A 27,140-nucleotide genomic window follows, 5' to 3' on the forward strand; every position below is an offset into this window, starting at 1 on the left:
TTCTGTTATGGCGCGTTCTCAGTTCAGTTTGGCGCGCGAAACTTGACAACCGCGTTTGTGTTTTTTTATTGAAAGGACTTTGTTGTGGTCTGTGGTTGTGTGGTTTTTATTTTCATTTAATGTAAGTAAAATGTTACGAGGTATATTTAAATAGCTTGGACATGAAATATAGGCAAATACGTTACTATAAATATTTTATTATCTATTTATTTTAATTTCTTAAAATAAATATAAGGTTCTTAAATGCTTTAAAAAGTTATATTTTTTTTACCTACAAAAACTTATCAATCCTAATAATTTAATAAGACATATTTAGATTTAAGATCTTCATTTGTTCAACGTGCTCTGACGAATTACAAGCAGACGTTACAGACTGAAAAGTTTTAAATATCTTTTGACGCGGAAGTCTATTAAAAAAACATCTAGCCTAACCATTCTTCTTGAAGCACGCAAAACGCAGGATTTGTTTAAAAGTTAGGTAGTTATAAAATTTAAATTTTCTTAATATTGAATGTATCTTTATATGTCAGAACTATCCGAGTGTAACAGAATTAAGAAAATTATTGTTGAAAATGATAAATCTTTCGCATAGCAATTCAAATGAATATTTTATTACACAGCGTACGGCTGAAATAAATGAGTTGGTTCAAAACAATTGCAGCTCGTGAGAGCAAATATACGAAATTGCAACATGCTTTTGCATATGTTTGCCATTGTTTTGTTTTGAATAAAACCTTTTTTGTTTTTTTTATTTGTTTATGAATTTTTGGACACGAGGATTCCAGACTTAACCATGACAAGGTAAAACAATGTTTTAGCCTAAATTGTACGTTTCATATTATGTAACAATATATAATTTTTGAGTACGCAACTAAATATCTAATTTTTGTTATATAATATAATTAATCGAAATAATAGTAAATTTAATATACAAAAAACATATAAGTTCTTCGAACAAAACTAATACAACAATGTGGTTTAACAAAAAAATTAAAAGATTTATGCATGTTAAGAAAACACAGGTATTTAAAAAAAAATTATATAGATAGAGAAAAGACACTATTTCGTCCAAATTAAAGGATATATTTCACGAGCAAGCTCTACTTCGCTAACAGTTCAGACAAATTCGATTTTTGGAACTTTGATAGTGAAAGTTATCGTTTATGGAAAGATGTTTAGACCATATTAAAAGCTTCCGAACATGGCCAGTAATATTCGTCACAGACGTTAAAGACATTCTCAGACACTCTTAAGTCTTGACAGACCCAATATATCCTACTTGAAAAAAACTAATCTTAATAACAATATAATATCTTGCGACAAATAATTAGGAGTCAAACAGATTCACAAATATGTTACCGACTTTTTAAAAATAATATTAACTACTGCGAAAATGGCCAAAAACAATATGGGAAAAAATTAAATTAATTTTTCCTTGACAAAATTTAGTTTCGTTAAAAAATTTACTCTCATAAGTAAAAAATGAGATTGCTCGCTGTAACTGTTCTCAGCATTGCTAATCATTTTGGACCTTTTAAAATCGGAACCTCATCGCTCATGAGGCTTTGGAAACATATTAGATATCTGTATCAAAATATCACAAATTCTTAGAGCATGGTAAACTAATATTTTGTTAATCAAAAGCGATTCAATCGTCTTAGACAGGAACTTATTTTGATAATTAGCGCATCATTCATGTAAGGAAATAATTAATTGCATCATGTATGGAAGATGCAAAAACTGCATTGAACAAATGACGTGATCAACCTAACCTCTGCGCTCACGACTCCGGCCTATCAACAGGCATGGTTTATTATAAAATAACCTTTATCTTTTTATGAGTGTTTACTAGATATATAATAGAAGCTAGTGAAAACCTAATAAAATTGCCGTGCATGTAAATAATCTGATACATTGCCATTATTTTAAATATCTAGCTGATACAAACGTACAAAACTAAATGATTATTTAATTTTTCAGATTAATCACCATGTCTGCAAACAAGGTAAATATAAATACTTCTATTTTTTAAAATAACTTAAGACAGTAATTTAAAACTTAACCAATTTTATGAAAAGGTATATTTAACATAAATAACGGTCTAATAACTAGTCTCTTTTAAGGATCTAGCCGATCGCCAAGCTCCAAAAAACTACATTGTTTCTTTCCATTTTTTGTTATCCTTTCTGAGAGTAGGTTTTTATCCATTTTGAAAGATCGATACACAATTTAAATAACGTAGCTCGATAGGAAAAACAATCCTAACATAGCCAACTTTGAATTCATTTTATGACGAAAATCTATAAAGAACAAAATTTTTAAATTCTATTGCAAGCCAAGTAATCCATTTCAGAAAACTACATTAATTTTATATTTTACATAACTAATTGTTATTACGAGCCGGCGCGCCTCAGAGCTCCATCTCTGTATTGCGCACCGCAGTCCACCCCGAGATACTGACAGAGCAATTTGTGCTGGGATAGGGCCTTAAGGGGAAGAGACTGTTCTTGTGTTTCTTTCCACTTGTTTAACACTAAAACGTGCACTGACACTAATAGTGTGTCCTTTTAAAAAATTAAATCTTCTCACTAGGCCCAATGTTTCAAGAAGTTGAAAGCATAGACATTATCATTAGTACCAAATAAATTAAAATTTCTCAAATTTTCTACATACTTATAGATATACGATACTTAAAATTTTCATTTTCACTTTGAAAAAATCGCTCGGTAATCCGACAAAACTTTAGCAGGGCAATGTCAGACTGTGGAATTTGTCAGATTACAGACGACTGTCTAAGGCCTGTAGCCCAGATTTTTTTGACAAAATAGTACCTTATCTTCGACAAATTACAATGATATGATTATACATGTATTGTACATACATTACATGTATGTACTCTGAAGTACAAAGCATACTTCATTATGTATGTAAAAAAAATCAATAATTGACCGTATCGGATTCAGGGGCCGGATTACGGGGGTTCACTGTAATAAAAAACACAAATTCGTGAAAAAAGACCTGTTTACTTAGTATTCCACTGCTCGTTGGCCTAGTGGCTTTAGCGTGCGACACTTATGCCTGAGGGCGTAGGTTCGTTTCCCGGACTATCTGTGTATGTGCCTATCTCACACTCGCTTGTACGATAAAGAAAAACATCATGACGGAACCGATATGTCGAAGACTTAAAAGTCGAAGGCGTGTAAGAATGGCTGATCTTGACTATGAAATAAAAATGATAAAAAAAATGGATGCACTTTTATTGTTGCAGCGCCGCTGGCATATTATTATTCTACTTTAATCTAGTCTATGATAAAATACTAGTGTTTTTGCATGTAATTAAAAGCCCCAAGTGTCTTTAAAACTAGTACTAGCTCTTCAAATTGTTAAGTAGAACTTTTTTTTTTCAGTTTTATTAGCTCTACTTAACTGGGGAATGTGTGTGTGTGTTTGGAGTGTTTCGACTATATTCTTTGCGCATATGTGTACCCTCCCTCAATTACTGAGATTGTATAAGTTACGTATGATAAACAAAAAGTTATATTAACCTTTCATAGTTGCAACATATTAGATTATCATTTCTGCATCGTAGTATATTACGTGTTAAAGATATAAAATACCAAGAATAAAACAAAGTTTGAATATATAATTTATTTTATATTTGCGGAATTCTATGGATTTTTGGTAGTATTCAATATAAATAAACTGTGATTTAGAAAAAAAACTAGATTAAACATATTGTGTTTCTTCTACTGCATTTACCATGGAGATTGTTAAGAGGAGTTGTTCGGGCTAATATCAGCAGCTAAGCTTTCTTATCGACCATCAATCCGTATCACCTCGAGGTCGTCTCGCTTTAAAGGCAGTTTTTACCGCTCACCCAGCTCCACACTTAAGTATTTCCGAACCGATTCGACTTAGGGTCCTTCAAGTAAATAGCGAGGCAATTCATGAAAGACCGGCAACGCACTTGCGAGCCTCGTGTGAGAATCCTTGGGCAATCACTTAAAATTAGGTGAGCCTTCTGCCCGCTTGCCTCTTATTACATAAAAAATCATTAAAGTGGGGTGGGTATGAAATATCCAATTTATTTTAATGTACTATTTACTTATTTTTCATTATTGTTACATGTTAATTGTATTGTAAATACTTTCTATTTGTGTGTTATTAATTCAAACACTGTATATTAGTCTCTTTGGCTGAATCCTTCCATTAATTTTGTCAAACACGCAAATATTCGATCAATAATTTAATACAAAATATTACTAAATTTTGCACACATTAGATGTCGCAAATATGTAGTTTGCATCTTTATCAATACATACTGTAATTCTAATTTTCTCTTATACAGTTACATAAATATGGAGATGGCTCATTATTAAATCAAATTATATGTTAATACGTATACATTAACTTGTTAATTCTTTATACGTAACTATAATTGTAGCTTATATATTTGATTGGACTTTTACTCTTAAGTAGTTTGTGTATAAGTAATTATGTATTGTGCATTTATTTATTTTGGCGTACATTATGGTTAAGATAATATTGCGTAATTATTTAAAGTATTAAACAGAAATTCAAGTAAAAAGGTTGCTTCCATTTTTAATTATTATGATTACTATATAGGTAATGAATGTTCGAAATACTCTTTATTTGTGTGTTATTAGATAAGAATTAAATTTAAACATGAAATAAAATTATGTAGCACGATACTTTTAACATGATTTAAAAATCATTAATATACAATTAAAAAAGCCGATTCCACAAAAAATAAGACTCTGGTAATATGAGTGTCATCACATATTACAGATATTGCAGTATTTTCGTAGAGTTGTACATATCACTTGTCGATATTATACGTCTTCTTATTATAAGAAAGGCTCTGTTAAATAACAAGCTTCAGTACATCAATTCAACCTATACAATAAATAATAACAACTTGGTCCTAATATCCTTGTAGTCCTTCGAACCGGAAGATACTATTATTTCTGAACAATAAAATCTAAGAATGTACATCGCTTTTATATAAAAAAAAACATCCACAAAACAAAAATTACATGTCCCATATCGTATCGTATTATCTGGACCAACCAAGGATTGTAGCGCCTCTGTTGTAATATTGAATCTCTGGTCGGAGATTAATTACGATGTTTCGGCTATATGCTTATGTATTTAGCATTTTATTGGAATACTGCACTACTTTAAACATGTTCTTTAAACCTAGAATCAAAATAAATATAGGTACCTAACAATCTAAATCGACTATATTATCGATGAAGCGATCACATCACTGCGCATTTATCTTGTGAGCAATAATGCGCGGGAGTTTCAACCGGCGTGTAATATCGTGGGACATCAAAATTTAAATTGTCGACAATCATAATGCAAGAACTATAATGCAAGATTTTTTTAACTAAATTAAATTTCAGTTTTCCTTCGTTCAAACAGATTTTAACTTATTTGCAATTGTTTCTTTCTGATAAAATAGCTGTTTGTAATAAAAAAAAAACAAAACTAAAAACAAAAATCATTTATTCATATAGGTAATTTAATGTACACTTATGAACGTCAAAAAATTAAAAGAAATATACATAAAATGATTCTAATTTTATATTTACTGCCAGTACAATACAGTTTGCAAAGTAACTACACAATCTTAAACTAACCCAGTTAATATATAAATGACACATGTAATAAACTCGAAACCGATAAACAATAATATATACGATAACAATTGAGGTTTTTGATATAATCAAAACAAATAAATACACCGTTACTTTTTACTTGTTACATCTTGCGACACTTTGCTCGGCCGTTATGTCGTTCAAGTTACCACAGTACATACAATTATTATTGTAAATGGATCATAAATCATATAAATTGCTAGGTTTTCCACACGTTCACATACTCACACACGTTTCATTGATGTAATGTGATTGTTCTGTTAACCAATAAAACTATTTTGTTGAGAATTAAAGAAGCATGTAAGAAACCAAATCCACTTATGACTAAGCCATGAATTCACAAAATGACTAAAAAATTAACAGATAACTTAATAAAGTCGTAGCTTATGTTTACAATTACGTACAGTTGAACTACTGTATGTTCGTTATTTACACGGCGCCGGCGCATCTTACAATCAGATGAGACGATTATTGTAAAAGTGAAAGGATGTAGCGATTTTAATAGTTAATACGTTACAAAAAATACCAATAATACGCTATACAATTTTTATGTTCCTATAAAAGTAACAAATAAAAACCCTAAAATTATGCGTTTGAACCCCACGCCGGCACTTTTATATTATGTTAGTCGATTATAGAATCTCAAGTTTCTCGTACGTTTAAATAAAAAAGCACGAATACATGTATTAAGTACCGGCTGATCATCACGAAAACTCAATTATACAGACGTGTTTCTGCATCCACTACTTCCCTAATTAATATGTGCTGTGCTAGTCTGTAGCGACTGACCACCTCTAGCAAAGTAGATATTAACAACAATACTATATTCTATATACAACTTCTCGATCTTAGCCACTACTACGGGCCGGCTAATCAGTTGATAGACTGATCGTGAATTCTCCCTTTAAGTTAGAGGAACTGTTCACCATACTTCCTCCACACGTCTAGGATACTTAGATCTCAGTAGTCGATATTTCTGTAACGCCTTTATATTTTTGTGTCTTAATTCTTAATTACTATTTGTTCATTTATATAGACAAATCATATCACCTTAAATTGGGTGACTTTGAGAGTAAAACGCAAAATCTTATAAATTACAAACACAAAAATAAAACCCATAATTTAAAGTAAAGAAAAAGGAGTAATTAAGAACCTTATTTATTTTACGAGCGTTTGCACCAATTTATCAGCTACTTTATTGTTTTAAAGCTCACGTAAGCTTACTTATGGGGTGTAAACAATTAAATTATTGCCAGTTATAAGACAATCGGTGAAACTCTTATCCTCGTAAAATATAGGTTTATTTTTGGATTATATGATTTTTATTTGTGGTGAAAGTTTCGAAAAGCTTGTGAAAGGGCTCAAGGCACAATTAAAGATTTTATAGCTATTTTAATTTCCAGTAACGTAATTGGTATTAATTGAAGACATTTATACATGCAAACGATTTAAGAAATACTGAGAATAATATAAAACCTAATTACAGTTTCAACTGTGTAGGTTATATCTTCATGAATGCACTTTTATCTTAACGTATATTAAGAAGGTTTCAATTGGAAATTTCGCCTGAATTTTGTTTCTGTTTCATAATTACCAAACTCCTAACTGAAAATAATGCCCTTAAAAAACCTAGATCTTTTGCTACGATATATATCTAAACAGTTTACTGTTCGAATTAATATTGGAAGTAATCAGGAAGGCGACCTACTACCATAGAAACGTTAGTGAAATTAGCCCACTCGTTAACTCCTTTATAGCGATGAACATTAGTGTTTAAACAACTTAAGTCCAAGAATTACCTAAGGCTCTAACACGATAATCCTAAGTTTCACATCGATTTGGACAAATTGACCATAATAGCTGTATTACCGCAGGGCGCAATCATTGTGCCAATCTTAATTTAAACATTACAGCTAAACGTGACATTAAACGTCTCATCGTTAAGTTGTTTTAAGATTTATTACGAATGAGGAAGAACAGAATCGTTATACAAGTCCCAGTTGAGATCCAAATTCACGTTCCTAAGGCGAGAGTTGCAATGTGTCGTTTAGCTAATAGGTGGGCCAAAAAGTTATAGACTAACATATATTTTTTTCTATAGCGTTTGATTTTATTATAAACTATATACGTTGCCTTTTAGAGGGATACAACGATTATAGCGGACATACAATTTTTCAATACCATATTTATAGTATGATTTGTATTTAGCCTCTAAATAGGCTTCAGTTTCGCCTCTTTATCAGCGCAAAGTTTCTGTGCAGAAAACATTCTGGATATCTTGGAAAAGGAATATGAATATTTATTATACAACGAGGAAAACTATAGGTGGAACTGCCATATGAACTAAGCATTTTATATTTAGTGTACCCTAACAATTAGTACTTATTTATTTGAATTATTTTTATAAATGTTACATTTGTAGTGACATCTACAATCTGCGCTTACTAATTATCCCGTATCTACGTCACTGGAACCCTCGGGCGGCATCCTCTCATTAGATGGAGGAACAGTAGGTACACCAAACCATCCAAGTCCTTCATACATCGTTTATTAGGTTTAGTTTTTAAATTCATTCTTATATATATTTTATACTTATAATCACATTAGATAAATCTAAGTTTGCGGTCAAAGTCGCACCTTGACCTGACCTACTCATCTTGCCTTTTTGCACTAATAATTATTATACTATTATTCATACACCTAGCCTAGTGCCCTAGTAGCTTATTATTACCTGATTGCATAATATATGTATAAACACATAATATATATCTATACTAATATTATAAAGAGGAAAGGTTTGATTTTTTGTTTGTTTGTATGAATTGAATAGGCTCCGAAACTACTTGGCAGATTTGAAAAATTCTTTCACTGTTGGAAAGCTACATCATTCCTGAGTGACATAGGCTATATTTCATTTTCAAAAAAAATAGGCATCCTTACTAAAATTACGATAACATTAACATTTGTTTATTATTTGATACAATTCTAACAGATGGCGCTGAGTTAAAGGTAGTTTAGTTTAGGTCCGTGTCGTGGTACCAACGTTTCACATAAGTTCTCCTACGGTTTCCCTTGATTAATTTACTACTATGTAATATAACAAAAACCTTAGCCACAGCAACGCTTGGCCGAGTCTGCTAGTATTTTATAATAGATTTTTTGGTCTGAGCCTCACATTATGTATGGTGCACAGCCAACGATCTCGAGGATGATAATCGGATGCTGAAGACACTATTGATCACCAACATCAACGCTACTTTTTAGTTTTCTTTATCATATAATTTGTAAGTCATAACTATACACATGAAATTTTAAGACAAAATTTTGCCCCTATTCGGTATAATATAAGTTAAATATATAATTCGTTATGCATTATGTAAACACTACAATGTTTCTCATTACATAAATAATTATGTACAAGCACGCATATAAATAACAAGAATATTCTCTGAATGTAAGCGGTGATTCCGACAATATGAATTAATGGCCATGCATATTCCCACAACTTTATTATATCATTTAAAAATATTAAAAGGTCACAACGGACTGATTTCTAAATAGATTAACGTGTGAATGTTGGTAACATGCTAAGTAATAGCTGTTTAATTATGGGCTATCAAACGGCCGTGCAAACCTTATATTTTACGTGTCAAAACAATGTGAAAAATTTTAAACAGATTAGATTATATACATAATTCTTTATTCCCACCAGCCAAACAATTGTTCCAATAATCTGTATCATTATTACATGAGATATCTCTTAAAGGTTGGAGGATTGCGAATTAACAGCAAGACTGAAGATCTATTGTTAAATACATTATTTATATATGATCATTGATTTAGTAGTGACTTGGCCAATTACAGAGATTATAGTTTCGTTAAATTTTGTTCATATAATTTTTTTAAAGATTTTAGTAAAAGTTTTAAATAAAAATTCCGTGATATTGTTTAAGACATAAACACACAAAAGTGAACATTAGTGATAGGTATTACAGTTCACCAAGGAACTGCTTTCATTTTGTAAAATGTCATTTGACGATAACTCCGTCACGATGTTGCCAGATTCAAGTAATTCAGGGGTGTGTCTGCGCACGCGTTGCAGCAACTATTAAAATTTAATCCAAACGTGATGAGTTTTGCTGTAAAATTATGTTTTTATAATTGCATTGTTGTAAAATAAGATTGAGTCTATGACATCTTGGTGAATACATAAATTTGTGTTCGTTGTAAGACGTGAAGTATTTTATTATGAGTATTTATTTCTGCTTCATCATATACATATTGTATAGCCAAGGAGGTTTCCGTATGTATTTAAAAACAATCTGTACATTGAAAAATATTTATATAACGGTCGAGTTATCAAAGATACAAATTCGTTTCCATCGTTAAGGAAGTTGTATTTAAAAGTACTCCAAACCAAAAACCATATTATTTCTGTCCATTCAAAGATTTTTCCGCATGCAGCGAGACAGTATTTTGTTTACTTATTATTTAGTATTTTGTTACAAGCTTAGAATGTCACTATCATGGCCTTCGTAACCGATAGTGTCTATGTTAGATATTTATCTAGATTATATAGCCAGGCTAGTTTTTTGTCGATATAGATAGTCTAGACCGATTTGTTAACAATAGACAAATCATTAGAAGATGAACACCTTCAGAATTCGTGCAACACTATTTTACGGTCTAATTCCCACATAGGTATGAATAGGTTTCTCACATTTAAACTTTGAAATACCAGTACTAATTTATTGTCATAAAGCTATACAGTACAGTACTTGCATGCAATGTGATCGAATATAATTTAGAAACATTTTTGAGCGATTTTTTAACAATGACCAATGACGTAGGCACTCTCTTCAACATCTACATTACATTAATTTGTTACATAGCAATTAACATTTCATTATTTCGCTTATATTCTATTGTTATACGCGAGTGGTTAATATTGAGTGAAAATAAAAACTTCTATGATTTAAAGCACCCAGATGACCCAGAAACAGTACAATAACATTTCACCTGGAGTTCAGTAAATAATTATTTTGCTGTGAATCGCACCCACGCACATTTATAGGTTTCTGAAATATCGTTCTTAATTTTTTCGTTTATTATATTATTCTATATAATATGTCCGACGGTGGACAAACCAAAACTTAACTGAATGACGTTTTATCATCCCTAAATTGTAAAGTTTTTTGGAAATAAAGGCTATTATTATTATTATTATTATATTATTCTATATAAATGTTTATTAATACAATTGTTTGGGTTTATAAATACGTTTTACTTTCTTAAAATAACGTGAATATATGTATTATGTTCTTTCATTTTGTGCGTTGTATTTAATAAAAAAAACCGTAACTGTCGAGAATTACTGCAAAATTCAATAAATTTTACATTTCGAAGTCATTGCAATGTATGCCAAAAAGATTCAACTGTGAATCTTATACAAAGCACTATACAAATTATATCTATATTGTCTGGAAGTTTTGTTTTTATTTGTACTTCAAGACACTGCATGACACGAAGTTGCTTAGTGTCTAAAGTGTAATTTAAAAAAAATTCTAGAAGTTTTAAAGAAAGAAAAGAAGAGAAGGAAGAATGGAAGTTTCTCTTTACCAAGTCCAAGACATATTTAGATATATATTTCGGGACGAATACCGAGATACGGTTTAGTTGGAGTCTCAGAAATGTCTGCGTATTGAAATCGTACATAGTTCAACAAATTATAGCTCATATTTCTTTAGACAGTGGTTCTTAAAGTTAAATTCCCACTTTTAACTCTACTAAATTCTATGTTTTCTAATAAATAGAGTCGACTTCGAAGAAATATATGTTTACTTAGATTTGTATCTCTTATGTGTTGTAGAGTGGCTGGTACTCCAATACACACCGCCTCTGCAGCTTAAGGGGCCCGATGTAGAGCTAATTGTTTAATGTTTTTATGGGTCTCCTATTGTGTCCATGAGCTTTTTTTTATGTATATATTTTCTTTTTTCTTCGAAAGTATATGATAAGGATGTACACGCGAAATAATTACAATATTAATGTAACTTCTAGTTCATTTCTATTTATGTAAATGTAAAACAATAACTAACCTTAAAATAAAATAATTAAAATAGATTATTAAAAAGGAGCCCTTTAGGCAAGGTTCCGAAAATAGTGGCAGCGCACCCCCTTTGAATAGCTAGACTAATAAATATATATATATTTTTGTACATTAATTCTAATAACTTATACATAAAATAAACTCATATCCGTTTTTGTGTTGCGCGCCTCGCGAAAATCCCCCTGGCTTTATCGGTAATATTTTGTTGTGTATGTGTATGTACAATATTCATGGGCAAGACGCGATGTAATTGCGATACTCGTTCTTTCATTTTTGGTTCGGGTATACAGACTAAATCGCAGTAATACTCGCAGTAGAAATAATATCAATTGGGAGTACAGTCGTGTTCACCCCATGACCCAGCCAATGATTTTGGGATCCCTTAATAATGTTATTTATCCATATAGCAATTTTTAAAAATATACCAAACTCAAAAGTTTGGGAAGATCTGTTATAATGAATAATTTAGAAACGATAAAATTTTACGATAATAGTTTTAAACTTTATGTAATTTACCTGTTTTATTAACTGTAATTATTAATTTCATAAACTTTGCTACCCGGTGTCTTATATGAGAAGTAGTTGTACTAATTGCTAAGTGGTTGGAGTATGGATTAATAAAGTTAAGCAAATTTTTCAATAGCCAGAAAGTTGATGGATAGCTTTTTCATTATTGGTGACAACGTTAACATACATTTCGTATTATTTACATTAAATTATCATGATCTACAGAAGATGTATATTGCGTAACGATGTATTTGGCAAAAGCATCACAAAAACATTTATCAAATAGTTTTTAGGTAAAAACTGTACACAATAGTTCTTCCCATTCGCAGTGGTAATGAAGATCGCATGGATATAACAAATGGGGGGTTAGCAGAAACATTTTATTAATTTAAATTTTTAACTATTATTATAAACAGAAACCGACGAACTAATTCGAAAATAATTATTTAGAAATACCTTATAAATAATTATAACATTAATATGGAACCCAACTGGCAATTTTGTTTTAACTTACACCGCTGGCGACCCAATGTGAGCATTTTGCCTTTCTTAATGCCTTTTTGAATGATATAATAATAAAACAACTTATACTCTCTACAATTCACAAAACAGTTGTCAAAATATGTTTATATATTTTATTTGTAAAAACAACTTAATTTTCCTTAAAACAAAATTAAAAACAGTTCTGCGGACCATCCACATGGAATGCAGACGATAGAACAATGCACAGAGATCGATAGTGCAAGGCCGGCCCGCTCACACTCATTTGTTAGCTATGGTATGCAGTCAGCCCGGTTAAGCGTCACACATCGTGGCCAAAGCGCGGATGCGTCATCGGGAATCCATATTTATCTCCCTACAGAGAATCACTCTTAAATTATTTCATTAAAAATACATTTTTCTTTTTCAGATGTTATTCACCTGCGTATTTGCGACTTCTCTCCTCGCCCTTGTGGCGTCAGCTGGAAACGAGTACCTACCACCAACAAAGGGATACAACTATCCACGACCGGATATACCATTCCCCACCACCATTATTAACAGGGTAATAAAATCTTGTGTAATAAAGTATAATTATTATTGTTAATTAATTATTAAAAAACAAACATAAGTTTAGTCCGAACCTAGACCAAGGCCGCGCTTTCAGCGTGGTGCTAATAGATCACTAATAAGCATTCTTTATAACGAAAGCTTACTAATAATAATATGGTACAACCTCTAAATGAAGATTGTTCTGACACCTTTCATGACTGAAGTTGCTAATAAATTTTAGAAGCAAGCATTTTTCGATTATAAAAAAATTGTCTACACTAAAGCAAATTCATAATTTGCTGACAGAAAATTTAGATAGATTTCCATAAGACCACATCGCTTGTCGCATTTCCTGAACATAACTTCTCTACTTTTCTATACTAAAATGTATTTCGATTTCCAAAAATTCGTCAAAACCTTCATCAAATCGTTATTAACATTTACTTGATAGATCTCCGTCCAACCTTTTAATAAAATCTGTACCCACAGTTTCAGGTCATTACGCATGAGGTCACTGTGAGACCCTTCTAAATAATATCACATTCAATGAAACAATGCCTTACCTTGCTGTTACTAACACATTCAAATGTCAGTTAAACTGTTTATAGCACTGATAAAAACTATTATTGGTTTTTGTTTGAACTGAGAACGTGAGTATTGACATATGCTTATGTTACATACGTACTTACTTATACGTTCTTAGTTTTTTTCTTTTTTTATAGAACAGGGGGCAAACGGGCAGGAGGCTCACCTGATGTTAAGTGATACCGCCGCCCATGGACACTCTCAATACCAGAGGGCTCGCGAGTGCGTTGCCGGCCTTTTAAGAATTGGTACTCTTTTCTTGAAGGACCCTATTGTATATTTTTTAGTTTATTGTTTATTGATCGTTGCAATATTGTTTATTTTTTAGCCATCATACAGTAGCAAGTCAATGTTTAGTTTTCGTACGCCGCGCCGTAAAGGTTTTCAGAGCGCTGTCTGAATTGAAATATAGACTAAATGAAATAATTATTTTAGAATATAATGGCTATAACTTGAAAAATAAATTAAATTATTAAATATACTATTTGTGTTAAATGCGTTAAATTAATAAGCATAACACATTATTTTTCAGCCAACTCCACCACCATTCCGACCAACGCCACCTCCTGTAAGACCCACGCCGCCACCACAAAGGCCTACACCACCACCACAGAGGCCCACCTACATACCACCAGGACCAACTCCCGGACCATCTCCAACTCCCCACGAGGTAAGCCTTATAGCAATATAGCAACTTATGAAAACAACTCCAGTTAAACGCCCCTTAAAATCTTTAATTGGGTGAAACAACGCCATCTAGTGAATTAAAAATTCAACTTAAAACCTTTGGTTGGCTTACTTGCGTACATTAAAATCAGATTCAGTTAGATTCAGGGTCGAGACTTAACGCTAAGTGTGACTCCCGTAAATCAAAATCGTATTAAATTTGACGTGCGGTCTTAGCATCTAGTAGGTACCTGTAAATAAAATTATCGCGAACAACTCGAATTCAGATAGAAATTATTTCATATTTAAAAATTGAATTGGTGGGAATATTTATTTCAAATTTCGCTCTTTGCTTTTAAATTAAGGTACAATCTAGAAAAGATTTGATTTAATTTAATTAGTGGATACTATGAATTACGCATCATCAATATAATGATCGGGGCTGTTTCTCGGCTTGGGTGGCACATAAATTTTCTTCTTTGCGTTTTGCACTTTATTTAACTCTGAAAAAATATTCAATTAAATAGATAACTTTAAGTTTAGGTGTTTCGTCGAGTATGATATAGATTTAAGCCAATATTTATAAATTAAATAGGTCATCCTTATTCATTCCATATAATGCCGCGGGTTGCTTTATTTAGTAGAAACAAACCCTATATAGTAAAATGTATGTACATATAAGTAGTATTCTCGACTATTCCGATCGAAATCATGATCTACAAGAAACTATGATTTTTTGCCGTAAATCGAAGTTATGACAATTATAAAGGATACTTTATATTAAATAGTATTAAAAAATATTTATACCATGCTGCAGACTATTCGCTGATTCAACTTGGCTCACATCTAAAATGCAATGAAATTGTTAAACTAATATGTATTTTAAAAATAGCCGTGCAGTGTATAAAATATGGATCAAAATATACTATTACCTTCTTCCTCTATTCTATTTTCTGCATTACTATCTGCTTGTTCTTGATAACTTTCAGCTGAAAATAGGAAATATTTTGCCTGTACACAACAGTCGCCATAATAATTTTACGTTCCTAATAATTTATACGTGTATCGCATAAAACATTCAGAAACAAGAGCCCTATTCAGATTGGAATCCTCGACTTTTTTTTCAGAATGTTCCGAAGTCTCTTCATAAGTCTGTTTGATTTATTTTAAGGCATTACGGCATACTGTGCATGACACAAGTTGCCGATTATTCGAACTTCTATTATTATACATATTAACCTGCATGAGGTTACATCTCAATGATCTTTTACAGAACCGTGTATAACTAAAATAATCCAAAAAGGCAGAATTCACGAACCGCTCATGGCTGAGGACCTACAATACTTATTACTATTAAATTTATTTTTCTTGAATAATTCGTTCACTATATTACTTACCCACTTCAGTATTGTTTTCTGCTATACTGTTATTATCCACTTCATCTGTAAATACGTTATTAGAAAAAAAAATCATTTACCAAAATTTTAAATTATGGGAATAAGCTGCCCTTAGATCGAACAATGCGTACAATTGAATATGTATCGTTACAGAAAGAATAAATTTCTATAGAAAGTTTTATCAGGACTCAGTAAGAAGAATCCATAAGGTAGAAAGAGATTACACGTACCTACCATAAGGACGGTCCTAGATAATAAGTTACCTAGTTAGTTACAGCATATTACTTACCCACTTGCACTTCATTTTCTGTCGTCGCTTTACTGTCGTTTTCCGTTTTATCTGATTAAAATTAATATTTAATTCGCAATTAATAATAACGAATTTTTGTACCACGAAGGTTGAAACATCAGCACTATGAGATTGGGAGAACTAAAAACCTCGGGATCTGCATCTGTGACTATAGTTTATAGAGTACGGCACAAAACCTCTTTTCTCGTATGCCAATCCTTCCTAATTTTAAAACAATGTAGTTCTCAGTGTTATATATTACTTACCGGCATCCGTCTTGTCATTTTTATCACTATTGTTTTCCGATTCGTCTGAAAGGTTTATAATGTCCGTAAGTAATAATGAAACTATTTATTTCTGGTCTTTAATCTATGCTATATATGCAAATAAAGAGCATAGATTAAAGACAATATATGCAACTGATAGCTCTTTCAAATAATACACACTGACACATTATTATATAGAACAATAGTCAATTGATAATATTTTTTAAATCTTAATATTATTAAGTTAAATCTTAATATTAGTAACCAGTCAAATTATAGTACATATTTGTATGGTTTTCTCGACGAATAGTTAAGTTTTATCATACTGGCGATTTGAAAGCGACGCGGCGTACCTTCCACCTTTTGTACACTTCTTCATTTGTTATTTCGAAAACGCTGGATTCGCTCTCGCCCAGTCGATTGCTTGATTATCCTCCATATTGGTCGTTGGACCGTTTTCGCTTCCTGAATGTTTATTCCTATTACTATATGATACTTACCCACTTCGGCCTCGCTGTCTACTTTACTGGTTTTTTCTTCCTCATCTGAAATATTTATATTAATATACATGTACTAGTGACCCGCCCCAGCTTCGCACGGGTGCAATGCTGATGAAAATCAGGTTTTTATTATGTATTGTTATTTCCGTTGCTGGAAAGCTCCGATAATATACGCGTTCGATCGCTAGTAAAAAAGCTGTAATGGGCTGTATAGATCTATATTAAATGAACAATGTATTCAAGGTATTTAATTGGTTAAGGATTAATGCTGTATTGGTTAAAATCGCTTCGAAAATTAGCCATTATTTGTAAAAAGTAAATGACTTTTCTGTAGACCTTTTCAATGTGTACAATACTTAGAACATTATTTTGATAAAACTCGTAGGGTTCATCCTGCGTTTGCAATGTAAGCGGAAAAAATGTAATTATTTACGACATCATACATGTATTAGACATTAAAATTAAGCAAATCTAAATCATTAAGGGTGATTTTTATGGTGCTCTTCACGTTTTCGAACGAACTTTTGTGATTTGTTTCGGGTCCTGCCTAGAGCGATGGCTGGTGACGCTATGTTTTAGTGGGTATGCACAGAAGCCGACATCTCGCTTTACCACAAAGCAGTCGCGTCGTGAAAGAATCTCTCGAATCCGATGGAGTAACTAATAAAATAATGTAGTTACTATTGTAATATTAGTATCGTGGTATATATAACTTACTCGTTTCCACCTTATTATCTTCAATACTCTTATTTTCCGGTTCGTCTGAAAGGGTTATTTCAATAGAGGCAATTAAAATAAATAATATTACTAAACCAAATTAATTAGGTCACTGTTATGTATTTATAAAATATTCAAAACACTACCCTATGGAAGGGACAACCAGAATCTTGTTTATATTTTATGTAACGGTCAAAAATGCTATTATAGGTGGTCTAATATGAATAAATGATTTGACTTTGACTATAAAAATCGACCCCGTTCGTCTAAGACTATATTATTATTCGATGGTTGCCCCACTATGAAGAATCTAGAACCTTCTTTTCTTGAAAGAATATTCTATTAGAAAAAGAAAAACATCTGTGGCGCTACAACCTTTTTAGCTCTGGGCCTAAGATTTCAGTATTTGTTTTATGATCACTTGTCAATCTAATAGGCAACTGGGGCAGCCTCCTCTGAAACGCCGACGGCTGTATGGGTCTAAGACAAGCCGGTTTTTACAGTTCGTGAACAACTGGGAAACGAATCTACAACTTCGTTTTCGACTGCGATTAAAATAGCAATATTATTTTAACATCTATATAAATTACTTACCCGACACTGCTTTTTCTTCTATCCTGTCGGGTTTGTCTGTAAGAATATAATTTTATTAATTTCTTAAAAAAGCGATTTTTCATATTTTTTAGTACATTGCCGTCCATTAACAAAATATTCCCTTCATTTATTTTAACTGTAATCTACAGAAATATCACAATGATAAACTACGTTGTACCTACGTTTGTTATAATTTCTTCTATTTTCACATTCCAAACTCTTCTTTATGCATTGAATCTGAATTTCTTTACTGATCAACGAAAAGTGCCAGTAAGCATATCAGATATTTTCTCACTAAAATGGTTAAATTAAGACCAATTCTTTGTATTGAATTAAATAATCGACTTAGACCATTAAATTATCTATCAATATTTAAATTTTACTTACCAGCACCCGTTTTGTTTTCTCCAATACTATTAGATTCGCGTTCGTCTGTAAGGTTGAGACGTTTTATAGTGATTATATTTTTTAAGAATTTCGTGTAACTTAGTTATTTGGAAAGTATTTGTTTATCCAGTTCGAGACACACAGCACATCGATCTATAATATTACCAATTTCCAAAACTCCAGGCAAACTTTACAGGCACAACTACCGAATTACTGTACTACAAATGTGCCAATAAATGTTTACTAAAATGGTTAAATTAAAACCAATTTTTTGTATTGAATTAAATAATCGACTTAGACCATTAAATTATCTATCAATATTTAAATTTTACTTACCAGCACCCGTTTTGTTTTCTCCAATACTATTAGATTCGCGTTCGTCTGTAAGGTTGAGACGTTTTATAGTGATTATATTTTTTAAGAATTTCGTGTAACTTAGTTATTTGGAAAGTATTTGTTTATCCAGTTCGAGACACACAGCACATCGATCTATAATATTACCAATTTCCAAAACTCCAGGCAAACTTTACAGGCACAACTACCGAATTACTGTACTACAAATGTGCCAATAAATGTTTACTAAAATGGTTAAATTAAAACCAATTTTTTGTATTGAATTAAATAATCGACTTAGACCATTAAATTATCTATCAATATTTAAATTTTACTTACCAGCACCCGTTTTGTTTTCTCCAATACTATTAGATTCGCGTTCGTCTGTAAGGTTGAGACGTTTTATAGTGATTATATTTTTTAAGAATTTCGTGTAACTTAGTTATTTGGAAAGTATTTGTTTATCCAGTTCGAGACACACAGCACATCGATCTATAATATTACCAATTTCCAAAACTCCAGGCAAACTTTACAGGCACAACTACCGAATTACTGTACTACAAATGTGCCAATAAATGTTTACTAAAATGTTTAAATTAAAACCAATTTTTTGTATTGAATTAAATAATCGACTTAGACCATTAATTTATCTATCAATATTTAAATTTTACTTACCAGCACCCGTTTTGTTTTCTCCAATACTATTAGATTCGCGTTCGTCTGTAAGGTTGAGACGTTTTATAGTGATTATATTTTTTAAGAATTTCGTGTAACTTAGTTATTTGGAAAGTATTTGTTTATCCAGTTCGAGACACACAGCACATCGATCTATAATATTACCAATTTCCAAAACTCCAGGCAAACTTTACAGGCACAACTACCGAATTACTGTACTACAAATGTGCCAATAAATGTTTACTAAAATGTTTAAATTAAAACCAATTCTTATAGTATTGAATTAAATAATCGACTTAGACCATTAAATTATCAATCAATATTTAAATTTTACTTACCAGCACCCGTTTTGTTTTCTCCAATACTATTAGGTTCGTCTGTAAGGTTGAGACGTTTTATCGTGATTATATTTTTTAAGAATTTCGTGTGACTTATTTATTTGGATAGCATTTGTTTATTTAGTTCGAGACAGAGCACATCAATCTATAAAATGACAGGCTTAACTACCAAATTACTGTATTACTACAAATGTGCCAATAGATGTTTACTAAAATGGTTTAATTAAAACTAATTTATTACATGTTGCTTCTATTCATATTTAATTACAATTAGCAACAAAAATAAAAATAAAATATATATAAAAATAAAAGGAAATATTTAAATATTAAAGAATGGATGAGACTGCAATTATTCAGCCAATCAGCTATAAGCTTATACGAATTGCAATAATAAATGTTATTTTTACAGTTAACTTAAGACTTACTATATATAAAGAAGGCTTAGCCCTATGCTAAGCCTTCTTTTTATAATTAGATTGTACACATACCTTTATTTTCTACACTTTCATTTTCCTGAATATCAACAGAGTTTTCTAAAAATGGACGGAAGGACAGAGATAAATAAATACTTTTAATAAACGAAAAAAAATCTAGATCTAGATTCTTTTTTTACGTAAATGCCTGTCTGAAAATCTCAATTGTACACATACCTTTATTTTCTACACTTTCATTTTCTTGAATATCTACAGATTTGTCTAAAATACAGAAAGACAAAGAAGTCAAGAATTTTCATAAACTAAAACCAAAAATTAAAGATTTTAAAAATAATACCTGTCTAAAAATCTCAATTGTACACATACCTTCATTTTCTACACTTTCATTTTCCTCAATATCAACAGATTTTTCTGAAAATGGTCGGGAGGACAGCGAGTAATAAATACTTTTAATAAACGAAAATAAAAAATAAAATTTTATGTTTTTACGCAAATACCTGTCTGAAAATCTCAATTGTACACATACCTTTATTTTCTTCATTTACTTGAATGTCCCCAGATTTGTCTGAGAATACAGAAAGACAGAGAAATCAAGAATGTTTATAAACTAAAACCAAAAATTAAAGATTTAAAAAAATAATACCTTCATGCGTGTCTGAAAATTAACATTGATTGAAATTAATATATTTTTTGTAAATAAACAAGCGACAATCAACAAAAGAGGCTCACCAGGTAAATAGTTTGTATCCACTGAAATGAAAAGAGCATTTGTTTTAAAATAAATTTAATTAGTTATATGGTTGAGTTGGCCTTTCTATGTGTATTTAACACTCCCTCGCAACCCAAGGAGCCGACGTAGTGTGTCAGGCACACAAGACAGATCTACTTGAATTATAAAAAAACAAATTATCACCAAACAGATATAGAAATCTGATTCTGGTTTATTATTGTTGTTTTTACGAAATACATAAATTAAAATAATATATAATCAAAGAAAAAAATCTACGAAAGACTATAGCCTGCGCCATGGGTGAATAGAAAAAAAATATTATAGTTGTATCTGTCTGCGAATAATAAACATATAATTTTTATAAAGTAAGAATAGTTTAAGTTGTATTAATTTTGTATGTTTTTTTTCTTGTAGTTCGTAAGCCTACATTTAACTGACTTGTTAAACTTTGAAGATGTGATAAACTTTAGTAAGATTTTGTCTGCGTGATGCAAGTCGTGTTTCATATTCATATAACAACCGATAACTTTGACAGATGGAAGAGTTTATTCCAAACTTTGTTGGCAATTAATAAATTTAATATAGAGGTTTCAAAATGAATAACCCACTTACATTTTATAGGACGATCGGTTGTACATTTAGTGCTGAAAAGTCGCGGTGTCACTTTTTGCAGTCCGTCCGGTATTCTATGAGTCATTTTCATTTTCTGGGCTTGACGAACTTTTAAAAAAATAATTCATAACAATCTAATCGATATATCAATTAATATACAAGCCATAGCTGATAGTTGTTAATAAGAACATTATATAATTATTATAATTGTACTTGTTTTATATAGACATTTTAACTCATATTAGAATGTCATTTCATGTTATTCGGCCATACTTGGTCAAATTTAATCGACGTCACCAGAATAAGTTGTAACACTAAGGGCCTGTTTCACAATGTCCGGATAAGTTCCAAATAAGCTATTTATTACTTATTTGTAGGATAAACAGTATTTTTGCGTTTCACGACTGCCAGATAGCGCTATTTGAGATGAAACGCGAAGTATCTTATTCGGAAGTTTTATCTTTCGAATAATTTATGTGTTGCATAGCTATTTGGCACTTTATCCATACATTGTGAAACAGGACCTAAAAGTAACAAAATATATTTGCGAAACATACACAACATTTTTCTTGATTCTTTAGGAGTCCACTCACCGTTTTCAAAACCTTAAAAAAATTAGTACAAAGTAAGAATGGTGGTCGAAAATGCGCACGTTTTGTAACATTGGTGAAAAAACATAAATAACTATGAGTGTTGAGAGTTAGGTATAACTCAAACACAGAAACAATTTTCAATTACATAACAATACAATTCTTACTTGACAATATTTCTCCATATTCTGCAAAACAGAATTGAAATTTTCGTTTTATAGTAGATATTAATAATAGCATTCTGATTCCTGTTGAAAACTTTATAAGCAGAAACTTGTGAAATCGTTAACATATAATTACAACAGCATATTAAAAATGCCCTTTGATTCGTGTGAAACATAATTCAGGCCTGTTGATTCAGCAGTGTATCTAGGCTTTATGATAAAATCACCGTGCGATATAAAAAGTCATAAAAAATAATTACCCATATTCATTAATTTCACTCGTTTCCCTGAAAAACATATATTTAAATTCCATTCGTATCTTTAAAGAACTATGTTTAAAGCAAATAAAATGTATTACCGTAGTCCGGATCTATATTAGGAAAATGGTTTATAAGTATACAAACATTCAATTAATTAGACTTTAATTAGGGAAAATATTTACCAATATCATTATTTGAAAATACATTAGTAGGAAGTATTGCAGCCATTATCTAAAATCAAACATTTATGAACAGTGCAATTTATATTTTAATTCAATTAAATTGAGGATTTGGTTTTGAATAATGACTTAATCTGGGTTCATTGTTTTGATTCTGAGTTTACAGTGCCGTGGTTGTAATTTAAGGCAGTCGACGTCCATTGTAATTTAAGGCAGTTTCTGCCCCGCACCACCGCTATATAAAAAACCAGCTGCCCATCTGTATTTCCAAACCAATTCTACTTAGGGTCCTTCAAGAACGTATTTGCGAGCCTTCTGGCAAGGTTAGGTTTCTTACATATATAACAGGGCGCCTTATTTATAGGACTCCTCATTTGTTTTATCAACTATCCGTTATATATGCGACGTCCATAATTGTTATAAGCAAAACACAAATTTTGTTTAATTACAGTTGCCATGTCGAAATTAGTATTTTATTAAGAAGCTCAACAACTTACAATACTGCAAATCACATTGCGCACAAAAATCATATTTTTTTAAAATATCAAAACTTGAATAATAAAACGATAAAATGTAACTTTTCCATTGCACTATAAAATTGTGCAACACAAGAAGGTCTATAACATAATCTTTTATTCGAATAGAGATGTAATAAAATAAAATGTGTTTATTTATATATTACTAAGCAGTTACGATGTTTTAGGAAAAAAATAAGTTCTTGCCTTGTATACATAGTTCATGGACATATCCGTCAAAGCATGAAAACTGAGTTTAGGGTACATCCTAAATATTTTCTTCATAAAAACATATCAAATTATTATGTTAAAAGCTCACACCTGACTGAGATTACAGCAAATAACTAAAACTGCTTCAACGTTTAATTTATGGGACCTAGATGACCGAGCTTAGCTCGGTATTTTTTTTTATAAATCGTGTTTTTTGGAAATTTTATTTAAGTATGAATTACATACTAATAAAATTATGAAATATGAATATAATTATCGAATAAAGATAATTATATTCATATTTAAGTTTTTATTTGACTGACATCTTTAAACGAGCAATTCTATGTTTAAGTTGATAAAACACAAATAAAATGACATTCTCTAGAAATGATTCCTAGCTAAATCGATTTATCGCCCCCGAAACCCTCTGATTTTCGAATTTCATGAAAATCGTTGGGGCCGATTCCGAGATTCCAATTATATATATATACAAGAATTGCTCGTTTAAATATATAAGATAAGGCCCGCGGGATCCTCCCTATTAGAACGGTCGGTAAATTAAACAAAAAGCCTCGCTAATAGTCACTTTTCATAATAGTGACTTTCAGAACTATGTTTTGAACACCATACCCTCGCAAAGTATGATAAAAGGACAGACACGTTTATGCACCTCTCTATCTTGTTTGGCAAGTGCCTTTCGCACCTACTAACTAGCAAAATTATTTATTTCAATTTAACTATGGGAGATAGTACCATATAAAAATTCTTTATTACGTTTCAGCATCACCATGAGGATCACGAACATCACGAACACCACCATCACCATGAGCCAGGCATGCCTTTTGACTTCGCTTATACTGTGAACGAAGACGGCAATGATTATAGCCACAACGCCATCTCTGACGGAGACATCACTCGAGGGCAATACCGCGTCGCCTTACCCGATGGACGTACACAGATCGTCAAATACACAGCCGACTGGAAGAATGGTTTTAACGCCGAGGTAATAATCAAGGATTACACAAAAAATCCTGTTTAAAACCCACTACAGAAATTGCAACAAGTCAATACGTGTTTTTATTTCTGATGTGGCTATGTGAAGAAAAATTTCCTAACCTTATTAAAATTGAATAAATTTTCTATTTCATCCTACCGAACTCTTTTAGAAATCAAATTTAAAATTATGTAAAAGTCATTGGCGACCATTGTCACTTTATTCAGAGACTGCCTGTTTGTTTGCCGCCTGCCCTAGAAAACATACAGCAGGCGTTAAAATTCTTTTGACGTAGTGAACTTTTTAGAACCATGTTTAACAGTGGTACTGTTACTGTTGGATTGCCACAGTTTCTCATAAAACTAACGGCATACGATGTATATTTCAGGTTTCGTATGAAGGCGAGGCAAGCTACCCAGACCAGCCGAACGGCATCCGAACTGGTGGTCAGGCGTACGCCCCTCCTAGCCAAGGAGGCGGTTACCAGTATTAGAATTAACCTTAGATAGATGACGCTGTAAATAATATCTTTATGACTCACCAAATAAATCCATGAAAACGGTTTTGAGAAATTTAAACAATTTACCAGATTTTTATACCTGTGATATTTTATGGTTATATATTACAAATCGATAATTAACTGTACACAATTGTTACCAATATCAAAGTGAAAAATTATATTTTTTATTTAGTTATTTTGTAAATTTTTTTCAATAGAATCACAATATGTTTAACCATGAAAGTAGTATATTTTTTAAGATGGAGCTGTGTAACTTATAAACACAAAATGCATACCATCTAAATACATTACAATAAATGATAAAATATACAAATAACAACTAAGTAACCAAACAGTAGTTATAATATGTAAAAAATATTACATCAATATTTGTCCTTTATGCTCACACACCTGGGCTGACCAAATATATAATCAAAAGATTTTGGAAATCTATTGATAATCGGATAAACTAAAACAAATATATTTTGTAAAATACTCAATACCACTGCCTTAAATAAGCTTAATTAAGACACTTATTTAATCTTATATTCTTTGTTTAATGCAAATAAATATATTTTTATTAAACTGAGCTCTTTTATTTAAATTTGTGTTTTCAGTGTGTAACAACAATTGTGAAAAGAATTTTCAGTGAGGACAATCTGATTTACAAGTACCAATAATATTTTTCTCACCTCGGCAAAGAATCTAGAAATAATTCTTGATTATTAAGAACAACATCACAATATTTATGAACCAATTTCTTATGCCGTATCAATTCTTTCTGCAAAACAAATTTCTTACCACACACATAACATATCTCTCTTTTTTCTCCATGTTTCCTTTTCATATGATAATTCACACGACTCTTGTTCACAAATCTTTGATTACAGACTAGACACTCAAATGTTTTGTCATTTGAGTGCAACTTCAAATGATTGTTTAAACTTTTGTTATAGTAAAATGTTTCTCCACAAATTTCACAAATTATATCTTTCTTATGTGTGTGAGTTTTATTGTGTTCTGCTAATGCACTTTTAGTATAAAATTTTTTAGAACAAAAACAAATGTATGGTCTAGATTTCAAATGTTTACTATTAATATGACCTTCTAATGTTGTCTTACATTTTGTAGTATATTCACATACATCACAAGTATACAATTTTCTGTTTATTTTTCTGTGTCCCCTGAGATGAAGTTTTAAATCTCCTTTTAGTACTTTAAAACACATAGGGTATATGTTTTCTGCAGTATTGAAAATTAATTCTTGACTATTTGCATCTTCTATTGCATTAACATTCAAATTTTCTTTGTTTGAGTTCTCCTCATGTAAATTACATTTTTCAGCAGGTAATTCAACTTTTACATGAAGATTGTTTAGAGATGAATGGCTATTTAATTTTATAGAAATATGCTGTATAATATTCAGCAGCATCCCTTCAATGTACTTTTTCCTTCTTAGGTGAGTGTAAATGTTAAGAATCAACTCAATGCAATATTGACAAGCTTGTTGTAGAAATATTTTCTGAAAAATAAGAATAACGTTTTAAGCGGTGCATTACTTCGAATATTTGAGATTTAAATAAAAATATTATCCCATACCTTTACGACACGGAAGTAGTATTGTTCGAGAACGTTAATAATTTGTAAGTGATAGGTAAGGATCCTTAAATCGTACAGTAATGAAATATGTTAATAATAAAATACTATGTACTTACTTGAATTGGAAAAATATCTTTTATTACACTTGCTAGTCTAATGGATTGACATGGGCTCGCTGTATATATACAATTTTCATAAATATTTATCAAGTCATTACTTTCTTTAAAACACATAAAACAAGTATTTTTAATTTTCGTTGGATTAATTAATAAATT

The 27,140-nt window shown here is 31.0% G+C and overlaps 2 protein-coding genes and 1 long non-coding RNA gene across 3 annotated transcripts; 1 reads left to right on the forward strand and 2 right to left on the reverse strand.

Moving 5' to 3' along the window:
• The first annotated feature begins 17 nt into the window (after positions 1-17).
• LOC110994877 (endocuticle structural glycoprotein SgAbd-1-like) lies at positions 18-25,851 on the forward strand. Its single transcript, XM_022261774.2, has 6 exons — positions 18-121; positions 1,981-2,005; positions 13,211-13,345; positions 14,450-14,587; positions 24,555-24,776; positions 25,156-25,851. Exons 2-6 carry the CDS (start codon positions 1,991-1,993, stop codon positions 25,258-25,260), a joined length of 615 nt encoding a protein of 204 aa, XP_022117466.2. The 5' UTR covers positions 18-121; positions 1,981-1,990; the 3' UTR covers positions 25,261-25,851.
• On the reverse strand, positions 22,656-23,928 carry LOC110994855. Its single transcript, XR_006750699.1, has 4 exons — positions 23,546-23,928; positions 23,052-23,100; positions 22,968-22,979; positions 22,656-22,896 (listed from the first exon to the last, which is right to left on the reverse strand). It is a non-coding gene; the product is annotated as an uncharacterized LOC110994855 (long non-coding RNA).
• On the reverse strand, positions 25,790-27,140 carry LOC110994863 (zinc finger protein 33B). The gene is made up of 2 exons (XM_022261757.2): positions 26,982-27,140; positions 25,790-26,788 (listed from the first exon to the last, which is right to left on the reverse strand). Exons 1-2 carry the CDS (start codon positions 27,096-27,098, stop codon positions 25,955-25,957), a joined length of 951 nt encoding a protein of 316 aa, XP_022117449.2. The 5' UTR covers positions 27,099-27,140; the 3' UTR covers positions 25,790-25,954.

Source organism: Pieris rapae, chromosome 15 (assembly GCF_905147795.1).
Source record: "Pieris rapae chromosome 15, ilPieRapa1.1, whole genome shotgun sequence".
NCBI lineage: Eukaryota > Metazoa > Arthropoda > Insecta > Lepidoptera > Pieridae > Pieris > Pieris rapae.

Excerpts from the sequence above, each read along its gene's own strand:
- LOC110994877 (XM_022261774.2), top strand. Across the intron at positions 14,588-24,554 it reads CATCTCCAACTCCCCACGAG|CATCACCATGAGGATCACGA; the intron begins GTAAGCCTTATA and ends ATTACGTTTCAG. Across the intron at positions 24,777-25,155 it reads AGAATGGTTTTAACGCCGAG|GTTTCGTATGAAGGCGAGGC; the intron begins GTAATAATCAAG and ends TGTATATTTCAG.
- LOC110994863 (XM_022261757.2), bottom strand. The coding sequence starts at position 27,098 with ATGTGTTTTAAAGAAAGTAATGACTTGATAAATATTTATGAAAATTGT. Across the intron at positions 26,789-26,981 it reads AAGATATTTTTCCAATTCAA|AAAATATTTCTACAACAAGC; the intron begins GTAAGTACATAG and ends CTTATTTTTCAG.